Source organism: Cervus canadensis, chromosome 12 (assembly GCF_019320065.1).
Source record: "Cervus canadensis isolate Bull #8, Minnesota chromosome 12, ASM1932006v1, whole genome shotgun sequence".
Lineage (NCBI taxonomy): Eukaryota > Metazoa > Chordata > Mammalia > Artiodactyla > Cervidae > Cervus > Cervus canadensis.
This window is the reverse complement of record NC_057397.1, coordinates 2,681,516-2,695,864: the sequence shown is the minus strand read 5'-3', so window position 1 is coordinate 2,695,864 and position 14,349 is coordinate 2,681,516. Positions and strand designations below refer to the sequence as shown.

At 48.0% G+C, this 14,349-nt stretch overlaps 1 protein-coding gene and 1 long non-coding RNA gene across 2 annotated transcripts in view; one reads left to right on the top strand and one right to left on the bottom strand.

The window, feature by feature from the left end:
• TG (thyroglobulin) overlaps positions 1-14,349 on the bottom strand; it is a 235,697-nt gene that overhangs the window by 2,546 nt on the left and 218,802 nt on the right. The window contains exon 46 of the mRNA XM_043483790.1: positions 344-478. Coding sequence (XP_043339725.1) covers positions 344-478 — 135 coding nt within the window. The remainder of the gene's footprint in view (positions 1-343; positions 479-14,349) is intronic.
• LOC122451189 overlaps positions 1-14,349 on the top strand; it is a 30,469-nt gene that overhangs the window by 6,194 nt on the left and 9,926 nt on the right. The window contains exon 2 of the long non-coding RNA XR_006272336.1: positions 6,381-6,605. This is a non-coding gene — a long non-coding RNA (uncharacterized LOC122451189). The remainder of the gene's footprint in view (positions 1-6,380; positions 6,606-14,349) is intronic.

Below are 14,349 nucleotides of genomic sequence, written 5' to 3'. Positions count from 1 at the left end.
AAAACAACAACATAACTGGAACACGGGTGACGTGCTTCCAGCATCTAGCGGTTGGAGGCCAGGGATGCTGCCAGACAGCCTACAGTGCCTAGTAAGTCCCGCCACAGACTCACCCAGACCAACGTCAACAGTGCCGAGGGTGAGAAAGTCTAGAGCCATCCAAGGGAGTGCATGATTGGGATGCTTCTGCACCAAGGTCACTTTGGGTGGAAGGGGAGACTGAGTCAGGGAGACCACTGGCAGGGAGGCAAGGGTGAGTCCACTGATGCAAAGTGTGACCTTTGCGTTCAGAGGGAGGGGAGGGATGCACACGACAGCCTCCATGCTCACGTGGTCCACTCACCCCGATCGGATGAAGTTGGAAAAATACTGCATGATTTTCAGGGAAAGGCTTTTCTCCTCCAGAGTAAACTGCCCCTCGTAGGCAGGGTAGAAGGGAACCCCAAAGGCATACAGGACATCTGTCAGCAATTCCAGGCTGGGAAAACACACAGAAAGAAGAAGAAACAAAAGTTAAAGGAATAATAAACTGCTGGAAGAACCCACATGAGCCAAAACCCAGTATTCATGCCCCATTGAAGATTTTCTCTCTTTAAGTCTTAGATTCCTGTATGCATGTATGTGCTTAGTTGAGTTGAGATTCTGCTTGGCCCTTAGTCCAGTGGCCCCCTTGGGCAGATTCTCGGCACATAGATAGGTTGAAGAGTACCCAACTCTGAGAATGCAACTCCCTGGAAACATCTGTAAGCCTAAGCAGTTATCTAAGACAATGTTCTCTTGACCACATTCCATGATACTTAGAACACTATCAATGAACATCTGTTGAAAGTAACTTGTGTTTTCAACCCCTTCCCTGTGCTAGTCCTTGTTCATATACAGCTTATACTCTCCAACTCTTTTCCAGGTTGACATTCATCCATGTAACCCACTCAGTACAATGCCTGGCACATAACTGGTCAATAATACATATGCTACACTGAACTGGAGATCTAATAAGCAGCAGGCAGGAGGGAATAAAGATTTGGAAGCTCAATGAGTGGTTGAAATGGACTGAGCTGGCGATGGGGAGACCAGTCCAGGGGTCCATGGGTCCACGGGAGTGAGTGCTGGGAGAAAGGCTGGAGGGACTTTAAAGCAGTGTAGTAGAGAATCTGACTTTTCCCAAGAAGTCTGGCCCATGCCCTCTGGGGGCTGGGAAGTAATCTATGCCATACTGATGTGAGTGTCTTTGTTTAGGGCGGCACTTTGTTGGCCACATTGGACCTTCCTTAAATGTAGCAGTATCAGCACAGGGGCTGGCCATGCCAGATCAACCACGTGACTTAGAGTGGGGGGGCTATGGGTCACATAACAGTCAACCTGGAGACTGAGGTTAACCACATAGGCAATCAATCAAGCAATCAATCATGCTTACGTAAAGGGGCTCCTATCAAACCTCTGAGCACCATTTGAAGGCACCTCCCTGGTTGATAACACTCTGGGTCATTGTTGAGTAAGCCTCAACAATGTTGTCATTGTTCAGTTGCTAAGTCATGCCCTACTCTTTGCCATTCTATGGACTGCAGCATGCCAGGCTCCCCTGCCCTCCACTAACTCTGGAAGATTGCTCAGATTCATATCCACTGAGTCTGTGATGCTGTCTAACCACCTCATCCTCTGGTGCCCCCTTCTCCTCCTGTCCTCAATCTTCCCCAGCATCAGGGTCGTTTCTAATGAGTTGGCTCCTCACATCAGGAGGCCAAAGTATTGGAGCTTCGTTGTCACACATCAGTGTTCAGAGCCTGACCCTCACGATTCCACAGGGAGAGGACAACAGCGGAGCTTCACATTTGGAAGCCGCCTGGACTCTGGGCTCTGCCTCTCTTCCTTTGCCTGATCTTAATCTACATCCTTTCCTTGTGACAACCTCAACCATGACTACAGCAGCTTTCCATGAGGTCTGTGAGTCCTTCCAGTGAATTTTCAAACCAAAAGGTGGTTTGGGGAACCCCCCAAATTTGCACTTGTCCTCAGAAATGAGCGTGGTCTTGTGGGGAGGCCGTGTTCTCTGACCTTGCACTTGGCCCAATTTATCACGAGAGCCAATTTCTTAACTTTATAGATGAGGAATATGAAGTTCAGAGAGGTTTCCTGACTTACTCAGAGACAGCAGTAACTTGACCAGGAGAGTTGGGTCAAGAACACTGCTAAGAAGGCATGATGCTAACAAAAGACCTGAGTGGAGTGGCCCAAGGACACTGTCCCTGGTCTTGGCTTCTCTGCTTTCAAGCCGAGCGATTTCTCAAAAAGTGCTTGACCGCCCTGATTTCCTGTTTTGTCATCTTTGGAATGAGTGTGAAATGCCTGCTACACATGGCTGCAGTGAAGTCTGAAATAAGATGGGGGATGCAGTAGGTACTTGAAAGCGTGGCCCACTTCCTTCTCATCCATCATTCTACTTCCAGATTTAATCAACCATCTTTGAGGTGTCAGCGGCATCTCTGAGCAGGGGAACAGAGTCACCAGTGATTGTCATCAGTGCTGGTACAATGGGCAGATAGGCCCAGTGCTGGTCCTGGGAAAGGGCTTAGATTACATGACTCTCATGTAAAGGCAATTTGTACAGAGACTAAACTGCTCTAAAGCAAGACGCAAAGATGTGTGACTAGACAGTGGACTCTGGCTCAGAGTGACCCACTGTGATGACCCCAGAGATGGGAAGGGAGACCCCCAAGATTAGGGATGTGAAGGGGGACATTTCAAGCGCATAAGGGGCCTTCTCTGCCGTCCCTCACCTGCTTAGGCTGGGAGCTGCCGTGACCCACGGGCCTGAGGTTGGGGCTGGGGCCTGGTGCCCAGTCTAGCCTGGGGACTTCCTAGGGGCTCGAGAGCCAGAGTGCCTCCTGTGACCATCAGACTTGTGACTCGCAGCGGGGCACAGAAGAAATGACACGCTACTGAGTCACTTAGCTGAGACCCTGCTCTATCTGTCACTTGTCACCCGTGTAACTTTAGATGAGTCATTGATGTCTCTGAGGCTGAGCTTCTTCATTGTGAAATACAGATCAGCACATCAATGGCACGTGGAGGCTATTAAAACAAGTGTTTCACAAATGCAGGGAACTATTGTGATTATGGTTTTTATTGTTCAGTAGCTAAGTTGTGTCCAACACTTTGTGACCCCAAGGACTGCAGCATGCCAGGCTCCCCTGTCCTCCACTATCTCTGGAAGATTGCTCAGATTCATATCCACTGAGTCCATGATGCTATCTAACCACCTCATCCTCTGATGCCCCCTTCTCTTCCTGCCTTCAGTCTTTCCCAGCATCAGCTTCTTTTCCAATGAGTTGGCTCTTCGCATCAGGAGGCCAAAGTGTTGGAGCTTCATCTTCAGTATCAGTCCTTCCAGTGAATATTCAGGGTTGATTTCCTTTAGGAATGATTGGTTTGATCCCTTGCTACCCAAGGGACTCTTAAGAGTCTTCAGTATCAAAATTCAAAAGCATCAATTCTTCAGTGCTCAGCCTTCTTTATGGTCCAACATTCACATCTGTACACAACTACAGGAAAAACCATAGCTTTGACTATATGGACCTTTGTTGGCAAAGTGATGTCTCTGCTTTTTAATATGCTGTCTAGGTTTGTCATAGCTTTTCTACCAAGGAGTAAGCATCTTTTAATTTCATAACTGCAGTCACTGTCCACGGTGATTTTGGAGCCCAAGAAAAGAAAATCTGTCACTGTTTCTGGTGCCTCCATGAAAGGCATCATAGAAGGAACATGAGACAGTTTGAGTCCCCAGGACCAATGGTGCTCAGAATAACAGTCCTAAAGGGTGATGTCTCTTTGCAGCTGTTGTCAGGTACCCTGATCCACTTAGAACCAAGGTAAGCTTTCCTTCAGTCCTGAGCAGGGAGGAGGAAGTGGCACCAGAATTTATAGGTTCTGGGACCCGAAGAACCAAGCCCCTTGTTCGGTGACAAAGCACCCACGGTCAAGCTCAGACAAAGCCCAGAGCCTGCAGTCCCCACCTGGACCATTCAGCAGCCAGCTCTCCTCAGCCCCTGTTCACAGCTACCGTTTCCCAAGCACCCGTGATGTGCCAGAAACTGTGGTTGATCTTTGATCAGCAACATTCAGGACCAGCCAGGAAGTAAGAGCAGCATGTGCATCATTTGCAGGTGATGACCCAAGGCCCAGAAAGGTGATACGTCACAGGAGAGCCAGGGTCCAAAGCTGTCTCTCAGACCCCAAATCCTGTCTTCATCTACTTTACCTATAGGGGAGGGGGCTGAGGACCACTACAGGGTGCTAATGCCCCATGAAAGGGAAAGGAACGCAGGACAAAAAACACCAGAAAGGTGTTCATGTTGTGACAAGGGCGACAGAGACCTCTCACCTATGCCCACACTTGGTAGTTCGCCAGTCCCTTTCACCCTTATGATCCCCAATCCCTGTGAGTAGATGGTGTGGAGTGATTTGCAGAGTTTTACACTGGACAAAAACCGAGGCTCTAATACGTCATTTTCCTGCCAAGGCCCTGAAACTCAGCAACGATGCGGGGACGAGGCCTGCGATTCCAAGGCCCGCTGTCCTGGCCTCGTGGCATGGGCTTCTCCGTCAGCACCCCCACCACTGGGGTGCTCGAGGCCTGTGCCTCTCAAAGGTTGTGGGTGAACGAGGGGGGCCTGGAGTCTCAGGGGTCAGCCTCTCCCCTCTGTTACCCCCAGCCCAGCCTGCTCCTCCTGGATGGTGTGTGGAAGGGAGCCACCTGCAGAGAAAGTAGCTCTATTCCTTTCCTACTGCTGCCCTAAGAAGGGTTTCCCAGGTGGCTCAGTGGTAAAGAACCTGCCTGCCAATGTGAGAGACGAGGATTTGATCCCTGGGACAGGAAGAGGCCCTGGAAGAAGAAATGACAACCACTGCAGTATTCTCAACTGGAAAATGTTTGGAGAGCTACCGTTTATGGGGTCGCAAAGAGTCGGACATGGCTGAGCAACTAAATAAGAGGCTTAAAACAACAGGAATGTACTATCTCGCAGGTTCTGGAGTTCAAAGGCCCAGCATGGGTCTCCCTGGGCCAAAATCAAGTGGTCAGTGGGTTCCATTTCTCTGGGAGTCCCTGCAGAAGGACCTGTTTCCTGCTCACTGGGTGGGGAGCCGGGGGCTGTGTCAGAACTGAGATCCCATGGTTCATGGTCCTCTTCCTCCATCCTCAAAGCCACAGCACGCAGTGGAGTCCTCCTCTCCCCCCATCCCTCTGACCCACTCCTCTGGCACCCCTCCGGCCTTGAGGACCTCACGTCGTTAGATCGAGCCCACCTGGGGATTCCTGAATCACCTCCCAACTCAAGGTCCTTAATCTTAATCACATCTGCCAGGACCCCTAACCATATAAGATGACGTATCCACAGCCTGGGGAATTCGGGATGTGGACATTTGGAGGGGCCATATTCTGCCTCCCATTGTGGCCTTTCTATCACTACTTCCAAAGAAAGCTGCATTCCAAATGGTGTCATGAACAGAGTTCAGATCCTGACTCCATCACTTAGTACCTGTGAAGTCTTATAGAAGATCCATAACCACTCCAGGCTTCAGGGTCCACATCGGCAAAAGGGTGAAGCAATTGCACTTCCAAACATTAAGTGAGGTTTAGCAACAACAATTTTCAAACCTCTTGCGCAGTTCTGGCTCCAGTGCCCAATCCCATTTCCTTTACCTTATAAGAACCATCAGAAAGCCTAGGAGTAAGGGTCTTTAACTTGGGGCTTCCCTTATAGGGTTTCAGAGGACCACAAATTCCCTGAAACTAGGTGTGACCTGCTGTGACAGTGTGCATGCGCATCTTTCTTGGGAGAAGCTTCACAGCTTCCACCACATTCCCGGGAAGATCACGGGCCCATGGTGTGCTGGTGAACACTTAAACCTTGGCCTTTGCCAATGTGCACGGTCTTCTGCCCATGCATGTGTGTGTGTGTGCTCAATCGCCACAGTTGTGTCTGACTCTTTGCGACCCTATGGACTGTAGCCTGCCAGGCTCCTCTGTCCATGGGATTCTCCAGGCAAGAACACTAGAGTGGGTTGCCATGCCCTCCTCCAGGGGATCTTTCCAACCCAGGGATCGAACCCATGTCCCTTACGTCTCCTGCATTAGCAGGCAGGTTCTTTCCCACTAACGTCACCTGAGAAGCCCCCTCATGCCTGTAGACAGTACCAAACTACTAAAGAGACATCATAAAACATGGAGTTGGGAAGAGAGGTGCACACTGGTGGTGCTCCAGCCCACCACCCAAAGGTTACAGAGCACTGACTGCTTTGGGGGAAGGCCTGGCCTTCCAGTCCATCTGATCTGTTTAATCTGAGAGCTTGTCTTGTTGCTTGCTTTGTTGTTTCCTCAGCAGGGCTGATCTTTATCAGGATGCTGGAGTTATTTCGAGCTGTTGACGGCAAACATCTGGAGGAGGGGCAGGCGGTGGGGAGCCTTGGAAAAAGGCATTTGGGATTGGAGGACCAAGGCCTCGGTGAGTCTGGGCCTGAGAACCCCCGAGCTTCTGGAGGAAGAAGAGGGATTTGGATTCGGTTATCAGCAGAGGGAGACATGGAAGGACACTCCAGGAACTGTCAAGGTAAAAGAAGAAACTCGCTAGCTGAGAGGCTGCAGTGCTGAGGCTGGGGGCGGACAGTTCGGGCCTATTGATCTGGCTTCTTTGCTCTGTCCTGGGTTTGATCGCTGACAGGTCATAGACCCAGACCTGCGGCAGTTGTACAGGGCACGCTGCTTTGATTTAGCCTTTCGATGTCATTTGCTAACAATCCTCCCGCCAAGATTCCCTAACATGACAGTCACTTGTCCGATCTCAGGCCAGGTCGATATCTTCTCCCTGTCCTATGTGGATGTGAGGTCTGGAAACACTCCCTGCCCAGGCTGGGTGAGCGCAGCTCAAACCCTGCTTCCACCTCCGACTCTTGGTTGTTCTCCCTGTGAGATGGGTCTTTCCACCCCTGTTCAGCCTCCCCCGTGGTATCACCAGGTGTTCACAGACTGATGGTGGGTGGAAGTCCCTCTAAAAAATTACAAATTGCCATCCAAGCAAGGGCTTCTCAGGTGGCGCAAGTGGTAAACAGCCCACCTGCCAATGCAGAAGACGTAAGAGACTTGGGTTCGATCCCTGGGTCAGGAAGATCCCCTGGAGGAGGAAATGGCCACCCACTCCAGTATTCGTGCCTGAGGAACCCCATGGACAGAGGAACCTGGCGGGCTGCAGTCCACAGGGCTGCAAAGAGTCAGGCACAACTGAAGTGACTGAGCGCACAGCCCACCCAAGCGAGAGCTACTGTTGCTGGTGTTGGTCACGGTACATACAGCCAGAGCGGGGGAAGGACCCAGCAGCTCCCCGCCCGGGGGATAACGTGGGCTCTGAGCTCAGGATGTGAATACAGTTCAGTGAGCATGGCTGCAAACACAGCACGTCGGGGCAGGACTGCACTTGAGTCACATTTGCCAAAGGCCTACTCTGCGCTGTGCTCAGAATAGGTGCTGGCGGTAAATGAGGACTAAGTCCGCCTTTCCGTCATGGAGCTAGGAGTCTGACAGGAAGTGCAGAGAAGCCAACATTACAAAGCGTAAGATTCAGATAGATAAATAGATGCCAAATGATAGAATCATTGGCAAAGCTTTGTAAAGAGAAAAGTGATGCTACTTATTTTAGGCCAGGGAATGGAGAGGAGTTTGTAGAAAGCCAGACAGGAGAAATTACGGTTGACCTTGCCTTGAAAGGTGAGTAGGGGTCTCTAGAGAGGGGGTAAAGTACAGACAGGCGTTTGAGCAGAGACTCGGGGCGTGTGAATCACAGTGGGTTTGGAACTTCGTGCGGAGGCCGGGACGGGAGGGGTGGCCTGGCACAGAGAGGTGGGAACCGCGGCAGGTGACGGAGCCCCCAGAGATCTGGGCCTCGTGTACTGTGAGAAGCGCATCATGCTGACAGATGAAAGTGGGGTTTTTCCTGATTCAGGAAAACAGGAAGTTTGGGAACCACTCGAGTGCATGCTCATTAAGGTCTTTCAGCTCTGGTCCTGTGAAAGGCGTGAGAACTGAGACCAGAGGGACTGAGGGCCACATCTGAAAGAATGGGGGACATCGGTGACCTCTCCACAAGCCAGTCACCAGCTGACCTCTTTGGGAACCATTGCTGGAGTAGGCTGGGAAGACAGATTAGGACAGAAATCGCAGGGTGGCTGCAATTATCCAGTAAGAACGGAAGGCTGCTTCCTTTAACAGATTGCACCCTAACCCCCCAACCCCACCCCAGGCCTGACCTTACCTTCTAGCCAACCAGCTCACCTAAAATCTGCTGGATTTGTAGGGAGGCTAAGCCTGCATTCCAGCGAGTCAAAAGCAAAGTCATATTTCAGAGACTATTCACATACAAGCTCCTGACCTGAGCTCTGCTTCCAGAGTAAGGGAAGCATCACACATGGACACCAGGGCTTCTTAGGGAGCAGGACTGAGGTGCTGTTCCCAGAGGAATGCACTTGATTCTGGGCCCTGTGGACAGTGATCTGTGCTGGGGAGCAGGGTGAGGGGGGGATGGGTAGGATCTTTCTTGACATAAATAGACCACGTGTTTGCCTTCTGGAGGTTGAAGAGGCTTGGCTGCTGAAAGGCCCATTACTCCAGCCTATGTGATTGGATTGATCTGAGAGCCGGCTGTTACAGGAATTTCTATCCTTGTTGTTCTGTCTACAGGAAGAAGTTTGTTGACCTCATTCCCATAAAATATACTCCTTTTCTCATCTTTAGCCAGCATCTCTTGACAACTTCCTCCAAAGGAAATTAGGGAACACGAAGGAATAAAAGTCCTTCTGCTTCCTAGGCCTTTTTTTTTTTTTGAAGGGTTGTTAAATAACTTACAAGTAGAAGCTTACCAGTGTGCTTCTCTTTGCACAAATCTAATATGCAAAAGTTCAGATTCTGCCCATGAATTAATCAAGAAGTAATTATATGCTTTGGCTTGTGTTTTACAAAAGGATTCCCTATACAATACTTTAAATAACACAGCCCCATCCATGGCTCCAGATGAAACAGTTGCAATATTTCCATAGCTCCCTAAAGCCCAGCAGAGCTGGATGATATATGCTTTGGCAATACAGGTGACACTTTCAAAGGACTTGCTGGGTTAACCCGGACATTGTATTCCCTACATGAGGCATAACAACTGCTGCTTCGAAAAGGCTGAACTTTCCTGGCCCAAGACATCTATTCTCACCAGGAAGTTATGTGTCCACCCAGAACCAACTGCGTTCCTCGCTAATCTGTTTGTGCCTGTTATAGTTCTCACTGTAATTATAGAGCTGAATTAAATGCATTGCATATCTCGTGGATGCCCCACTTTCAAGAAACCAAAAGTGGACATCACAGAGCTTTCATTATGGTTTTGGTTTTGCACAAATTTCAAAGAGAGAATCAAAGAGAGAATCTTCTACTCAAACTTTTGACCCTGCACGAAGCATGGCAAGTAAATGTATGTTTATATGCTTACAGTTCAAATTAGATGTTTAAGGCATACACATACCTTATTCATTTTTCATAAGTTCCCATTTTAGCTAACTTTCCTGATTAACTAAATGATCATAATATTGGATAACAGGGTTTCCAATGGTTTTTAGTGAGTTGTGTTATGAGTGTGAAAGAAAAGACCAATGTGCATTCTACATAATCTTAAAAATCTCCAATGCCTTCCTATCATACTCAGATACAATAATATCTCTGCCTGCCACAGCTTGCAAGCTCCTATGTGAACTGCAAGACCCCATCTTTTTCTCCCACATCTCCAACTACTCTTCTCCTCTTCAAAAGACTTCAGTTCTCCATCCCTCTTTATCCTGACATGTCAAGCCTGTTTCCTTTTTCCTTCCTACTACCATTATCAGAACTTACTCTACTTATTTATCATCTATTCTTTGCAACCTACTCTTAGACCCTTATCAGCCTTAGCCCATGATTACAGTGTTAGTCCCAACAATGCAGCCCTTCTCTGTCTTAGCAGTTGCTCTATCTCTAGGATTTCCATCTCAAAGAATCTGCGGTATAGAAGACAGTAGTTATTTGTTGAATCAGTGTTAAAAAGGATGTATAGCACAAGCCCTTATAATATCATGAGACTGGCTTCAGTGTCAGAAAATGATTTATTTCCATCTTTACTGGGAAATTATCTTGTTAATCACACAGGATGTAGCCAGGCCAAGGGACTCAGTTCAAGAATTCAGCCTCTTAATATTTTCTTTGGTTTGTTAATTTCAACTAATCCACCAAGACACATCAATTAGAAAGATAAGACTGTGAATCTGGAATGTTAAGGCCCCTGGAATGCACAGAAACATCTAGAATGCACATGCAGTGGTGTACAAAATGTCTTGAGTTTGGAATTGATGGCTTTGTTTTTCCAGGGTTGGGACAACTTGTGAAGGAGAAACATAACTGTTTCGTTAGTCATTTTGATTTTTTTTTCCTCAGACCTTATTTTTCCTAAAAGGAAAACGACCCAAATACTGACCAGCCAAGTATTTAATGTATATTGACAGGAATCTTCACACTATGAGGCAGATGTAACTATACCCATTTTCTAGGTGAGGAAACTGAGGCGAAGGAACTTGCTCAAATGCAGAAGCTAACAAACAGAAGAGATAGGATTAACATCCTAGCCGGTTTAACCTCCAAGGATGTGTTCTTCTACACTGAATTTGCTTCTCCCAAAGGTAAAGAACGGTCCAACATCCTATGTGGAGCTTGGAGAGGTGTTTAATCCCAAAAGTCCGACCCCACCGCCCATTCAAAGTCAAGTCTCAGCTCTCTAAATGCACTGCACTGCAGAGACAAGGGAATCACGTCTCAGGATCCTGGAGTCCAAAAGCTCTGGAATAAGGACCTGAACAGAGCACACGATTCAAGTCTGATGGCTCACACACAGTCCCGAGGGGAGTTTCCCTGCGAATGATGACCTGACTCTACCTGCCAGGAAGCTTAAGGTCACGGGCCTCTATCTCCTCTCTGAAGTGGCCACAGCAACCCTCACGGTGGCCAGTTCCCCAAAACCACTTTATCTGTGCTTGCTCTCTTCCTAGCACTTGTTCATCGCAACGTGGGCTCTCCCAGGATCATACATTAAGCAGTATGAGTAACACCTACTGAGTCCCAACGTTACGCCAGGCAGCAAACTAGGCTGTTTGCATGCTTTGTCTTACTTGATCCTGACATACTCCTGTATGTGTCAGTACTATTACTAGCTCCATCTCCGGATGAGGAAACTGAAGCTCAGAGAGGCTGTCACTGGCAAGAGGCACACAGCACGAGACAGAACCAGGTCGAGCCCCCTAAGGACAGGCAGTATCAGAGAAAACGCCAATGCTCCCTGCTATGCTTGCTGGGGCCTGGCTCCTAGAGGAAGGTTTGGAGAGGATCCCCCAAACATGGGTCGGTCACAGGGGAGTCCTTTGCTCATAAGCGGCAGAGAATAAAGTGGGGGCCCGTTCTGGGAAGATACTCGGCAAGTGTGTCCTTTGGGAGGAGCTGGTTAGAGAGAAAGACATCAACCATAGTCAACAAGATGGTGAAGCTGGGACTGGCAGGGAGGCAAGAGTCCCCGCAGAGTGTGGGAGGTGATGCTTAGAGGCAGCTGGGCAAGAGAGACAACGCCCATGGCCTGAGATGCAGGAGTGGACAGCAGGCCAGGGCCCTGCCTGATGTGACCACCAAAGAGAGCCTGTCATCTTTCCAGGGCTTTGTAATAGAAGCGCCAAATGTTCTGGTTGGGTGGTGCACTGTGGTCTGCCTGAGAGTCTGTGGGGCCAGGGATGGTATCTGGGGGTGGGTTGGTCTTGTGCTCATTCAGGGATGGGGTCACACTTCCCTCCAGTGCTCTTAGTGATAACTGGTTTTGAGGGATGCTGGCAGTGTTTATCAACTGAGGACCATTTTGGCCCCTGAGGAACAGTGGCCATGTGTGGAGACATATTTAGTTATCACAACTGGGAAGGTGCTTCTGGCATTGAATGAGTGGAGGCCAGAGTTGCTGGTAAACTCTGCTCATCAGCATGCAATGCACAGGACAGCCTCTATGCCAAAGAGTTATCCGGCCTGAAATGTCAACAGAGTTCAAGTTGAGAAACCCTAGATTACAGTCATCACTGAAAATTCCTCTTCCTGAAACAATAGGCTATATAGATGGAGCCATGGAGGAAACTGGCTCAAAATCTCTGCAGTGAGCAGAACTGAGCAAAAGGAACATTTTAAGTTGTGTTCAGTTAGGTTCAGTCACTCAGGTGTGTCCAACTCTTTGTGACCCCATGGACTGCAGCATGCCAGGCTTCTCCGTCCATCACCAACTCCAAGAACTTGCTCAAACTCATGTTCATTGAGTTGGTGATGCCATCCAACCATCTCATCCTCTGTCGTCTCCTTCTCCTCCCGCCTTCAAAAGATTGAAAGATCCCAGCATCAGGGTCTTTTCAAATGAGTCAGCTCTTCACGTCAGGTGGCCAAAGTATTGGAGTTTCAGCTTCAACATCAGTCCTTCCAATGAACACCCAGGACTGATCTTTAGGATGGATTGGTTGGATCTCCTTGCAGTCCAAGGAACTCTCAAGAGTCTTCTCCAACACCACAGTTCAAAAGCATCAATTCTTCGGCGCTCAGCTTTCTTTATAGTCCAACTCTCACATCCACACATGACTACTGGAAAAACCATAGCTTTGACTAGACAGACATTTGTTGGCAAAATAATGTCTCTGCTTTTTAATATGCTGTCTAGGTTGGTCATAGCTTTTCTTCCAAGAAGCAAGCATCTTTTAATTTCATGGCTGCAGTCACCATCTGCAGTGATTTTGGAGCCCCCCAAAAATAAAGTCTCTCACTGTTTTCATTGTTTTCCCATCTATTTTCCATGAGTAGATGGGATTGGATGCCATGATCTTAGTTTTCTGAATGTTGAGTTTTAAGCCAGTTTTTGCACTCTCCTTTTTCACTTTCATCAAGAGACTCTTTAGTTCTTTGCTTTCTGCCATAAGGGTGGTGTCACCTGCATATCTGAGGTTATTGATATTTCTCCCAGCAATCTTGATTCCAGCTTGTGCTTCATCCAGCCCAGCATTTCACATGATGCACTCTGCATATAAGTTAAATAAGCAGGGTGACAATATACAGCCTTGACATACTCCTTTCCCGATTTGGAACCAGTCTGTTGTTCCATGTACAGTTCTAAGTGCTGCTTCTTGACCTGCATACAGATTTCTCAGGAGGCAGGTTAGGTGGTCTGGTATTTCTATCTCTGAGAATTTTCCACAGTTTGTTGTGGTACACACAGTCAAAGGCTTTGGCATGGTCAATAAAGCAGAAGTAGATGTTTTTCTGGAACTCTCTTGCTTTTTCGATGATCCAACAGATGTTGGCAATTTGATCTCTGGTTCATCTGCCTTTTCTAAATCCAGCTTGAACATCTGGAAGTTCACCGTTCACATACTATTGAAGCCTGGTTTGGAGAATTTTGAGCATTACTTTGCTAGCATGTGAGATGAGTGCAACTGTGCAGTAGTTCAAACATTCTTTGATGTTGCCTTTCTTTGGGATTGGAATGAAAACGGACCTTTTCCAGTCCTGTGGCCACTGCTGAGTTTTCCAAATTTGCTGGCATACTGACTGCAGCACTTTCACAGCATCATCTTTTAGGATCTGAAATAGCTCAACTGGAATTCCATCACCTCTACTAACTTTGTCCATAGTGATGCTTCCTAAGGCCCACTTGACTTCATACTCCAGGATGTCTGGCTCTAGGTGAGTGATCACACCATCGTGATTATCTGGGTCGTGAAGATCATTTTTGTACAGTTCTTCTGTGTATTCTCGCCACCTCTTTTTAATATCTTCTGCTTCTGTTAGGTCCCTACCATTTCTGACCTTTATTGTGCCCATATTTGCATAAAATGTTCCCTTGGTATCTCTAATTTTCTTGAAGAGATCTTTCCCATTTTATTGCTTTCCTCTGTTTCTTTGCATTGATCACCGAGGAAGGATTCATGTCAATAGTTTTAAAGAGTGTAAGTTGTGTTCTCATGTCAACAGTCTTGGAAGCAAAGCTGCTAGATATCATTGTAGGTACACACACACACACACACACGCACACACACACACACCCCAGATGCAGGTTTTCTCTCCCTGAACCCTCCCAGTATCCCTATGGGACATGCATTATCACTCTCCCTTGTATAGAGGAAGATGCACTGAGGCTCAGAGAGGTTAAGCATCTTGTCCATAGTCACACAGCCAGCAAGTGAACTTAGCCAATGTAGGGACTCAGAAGTTTTAGGCTGAAGTAGGTA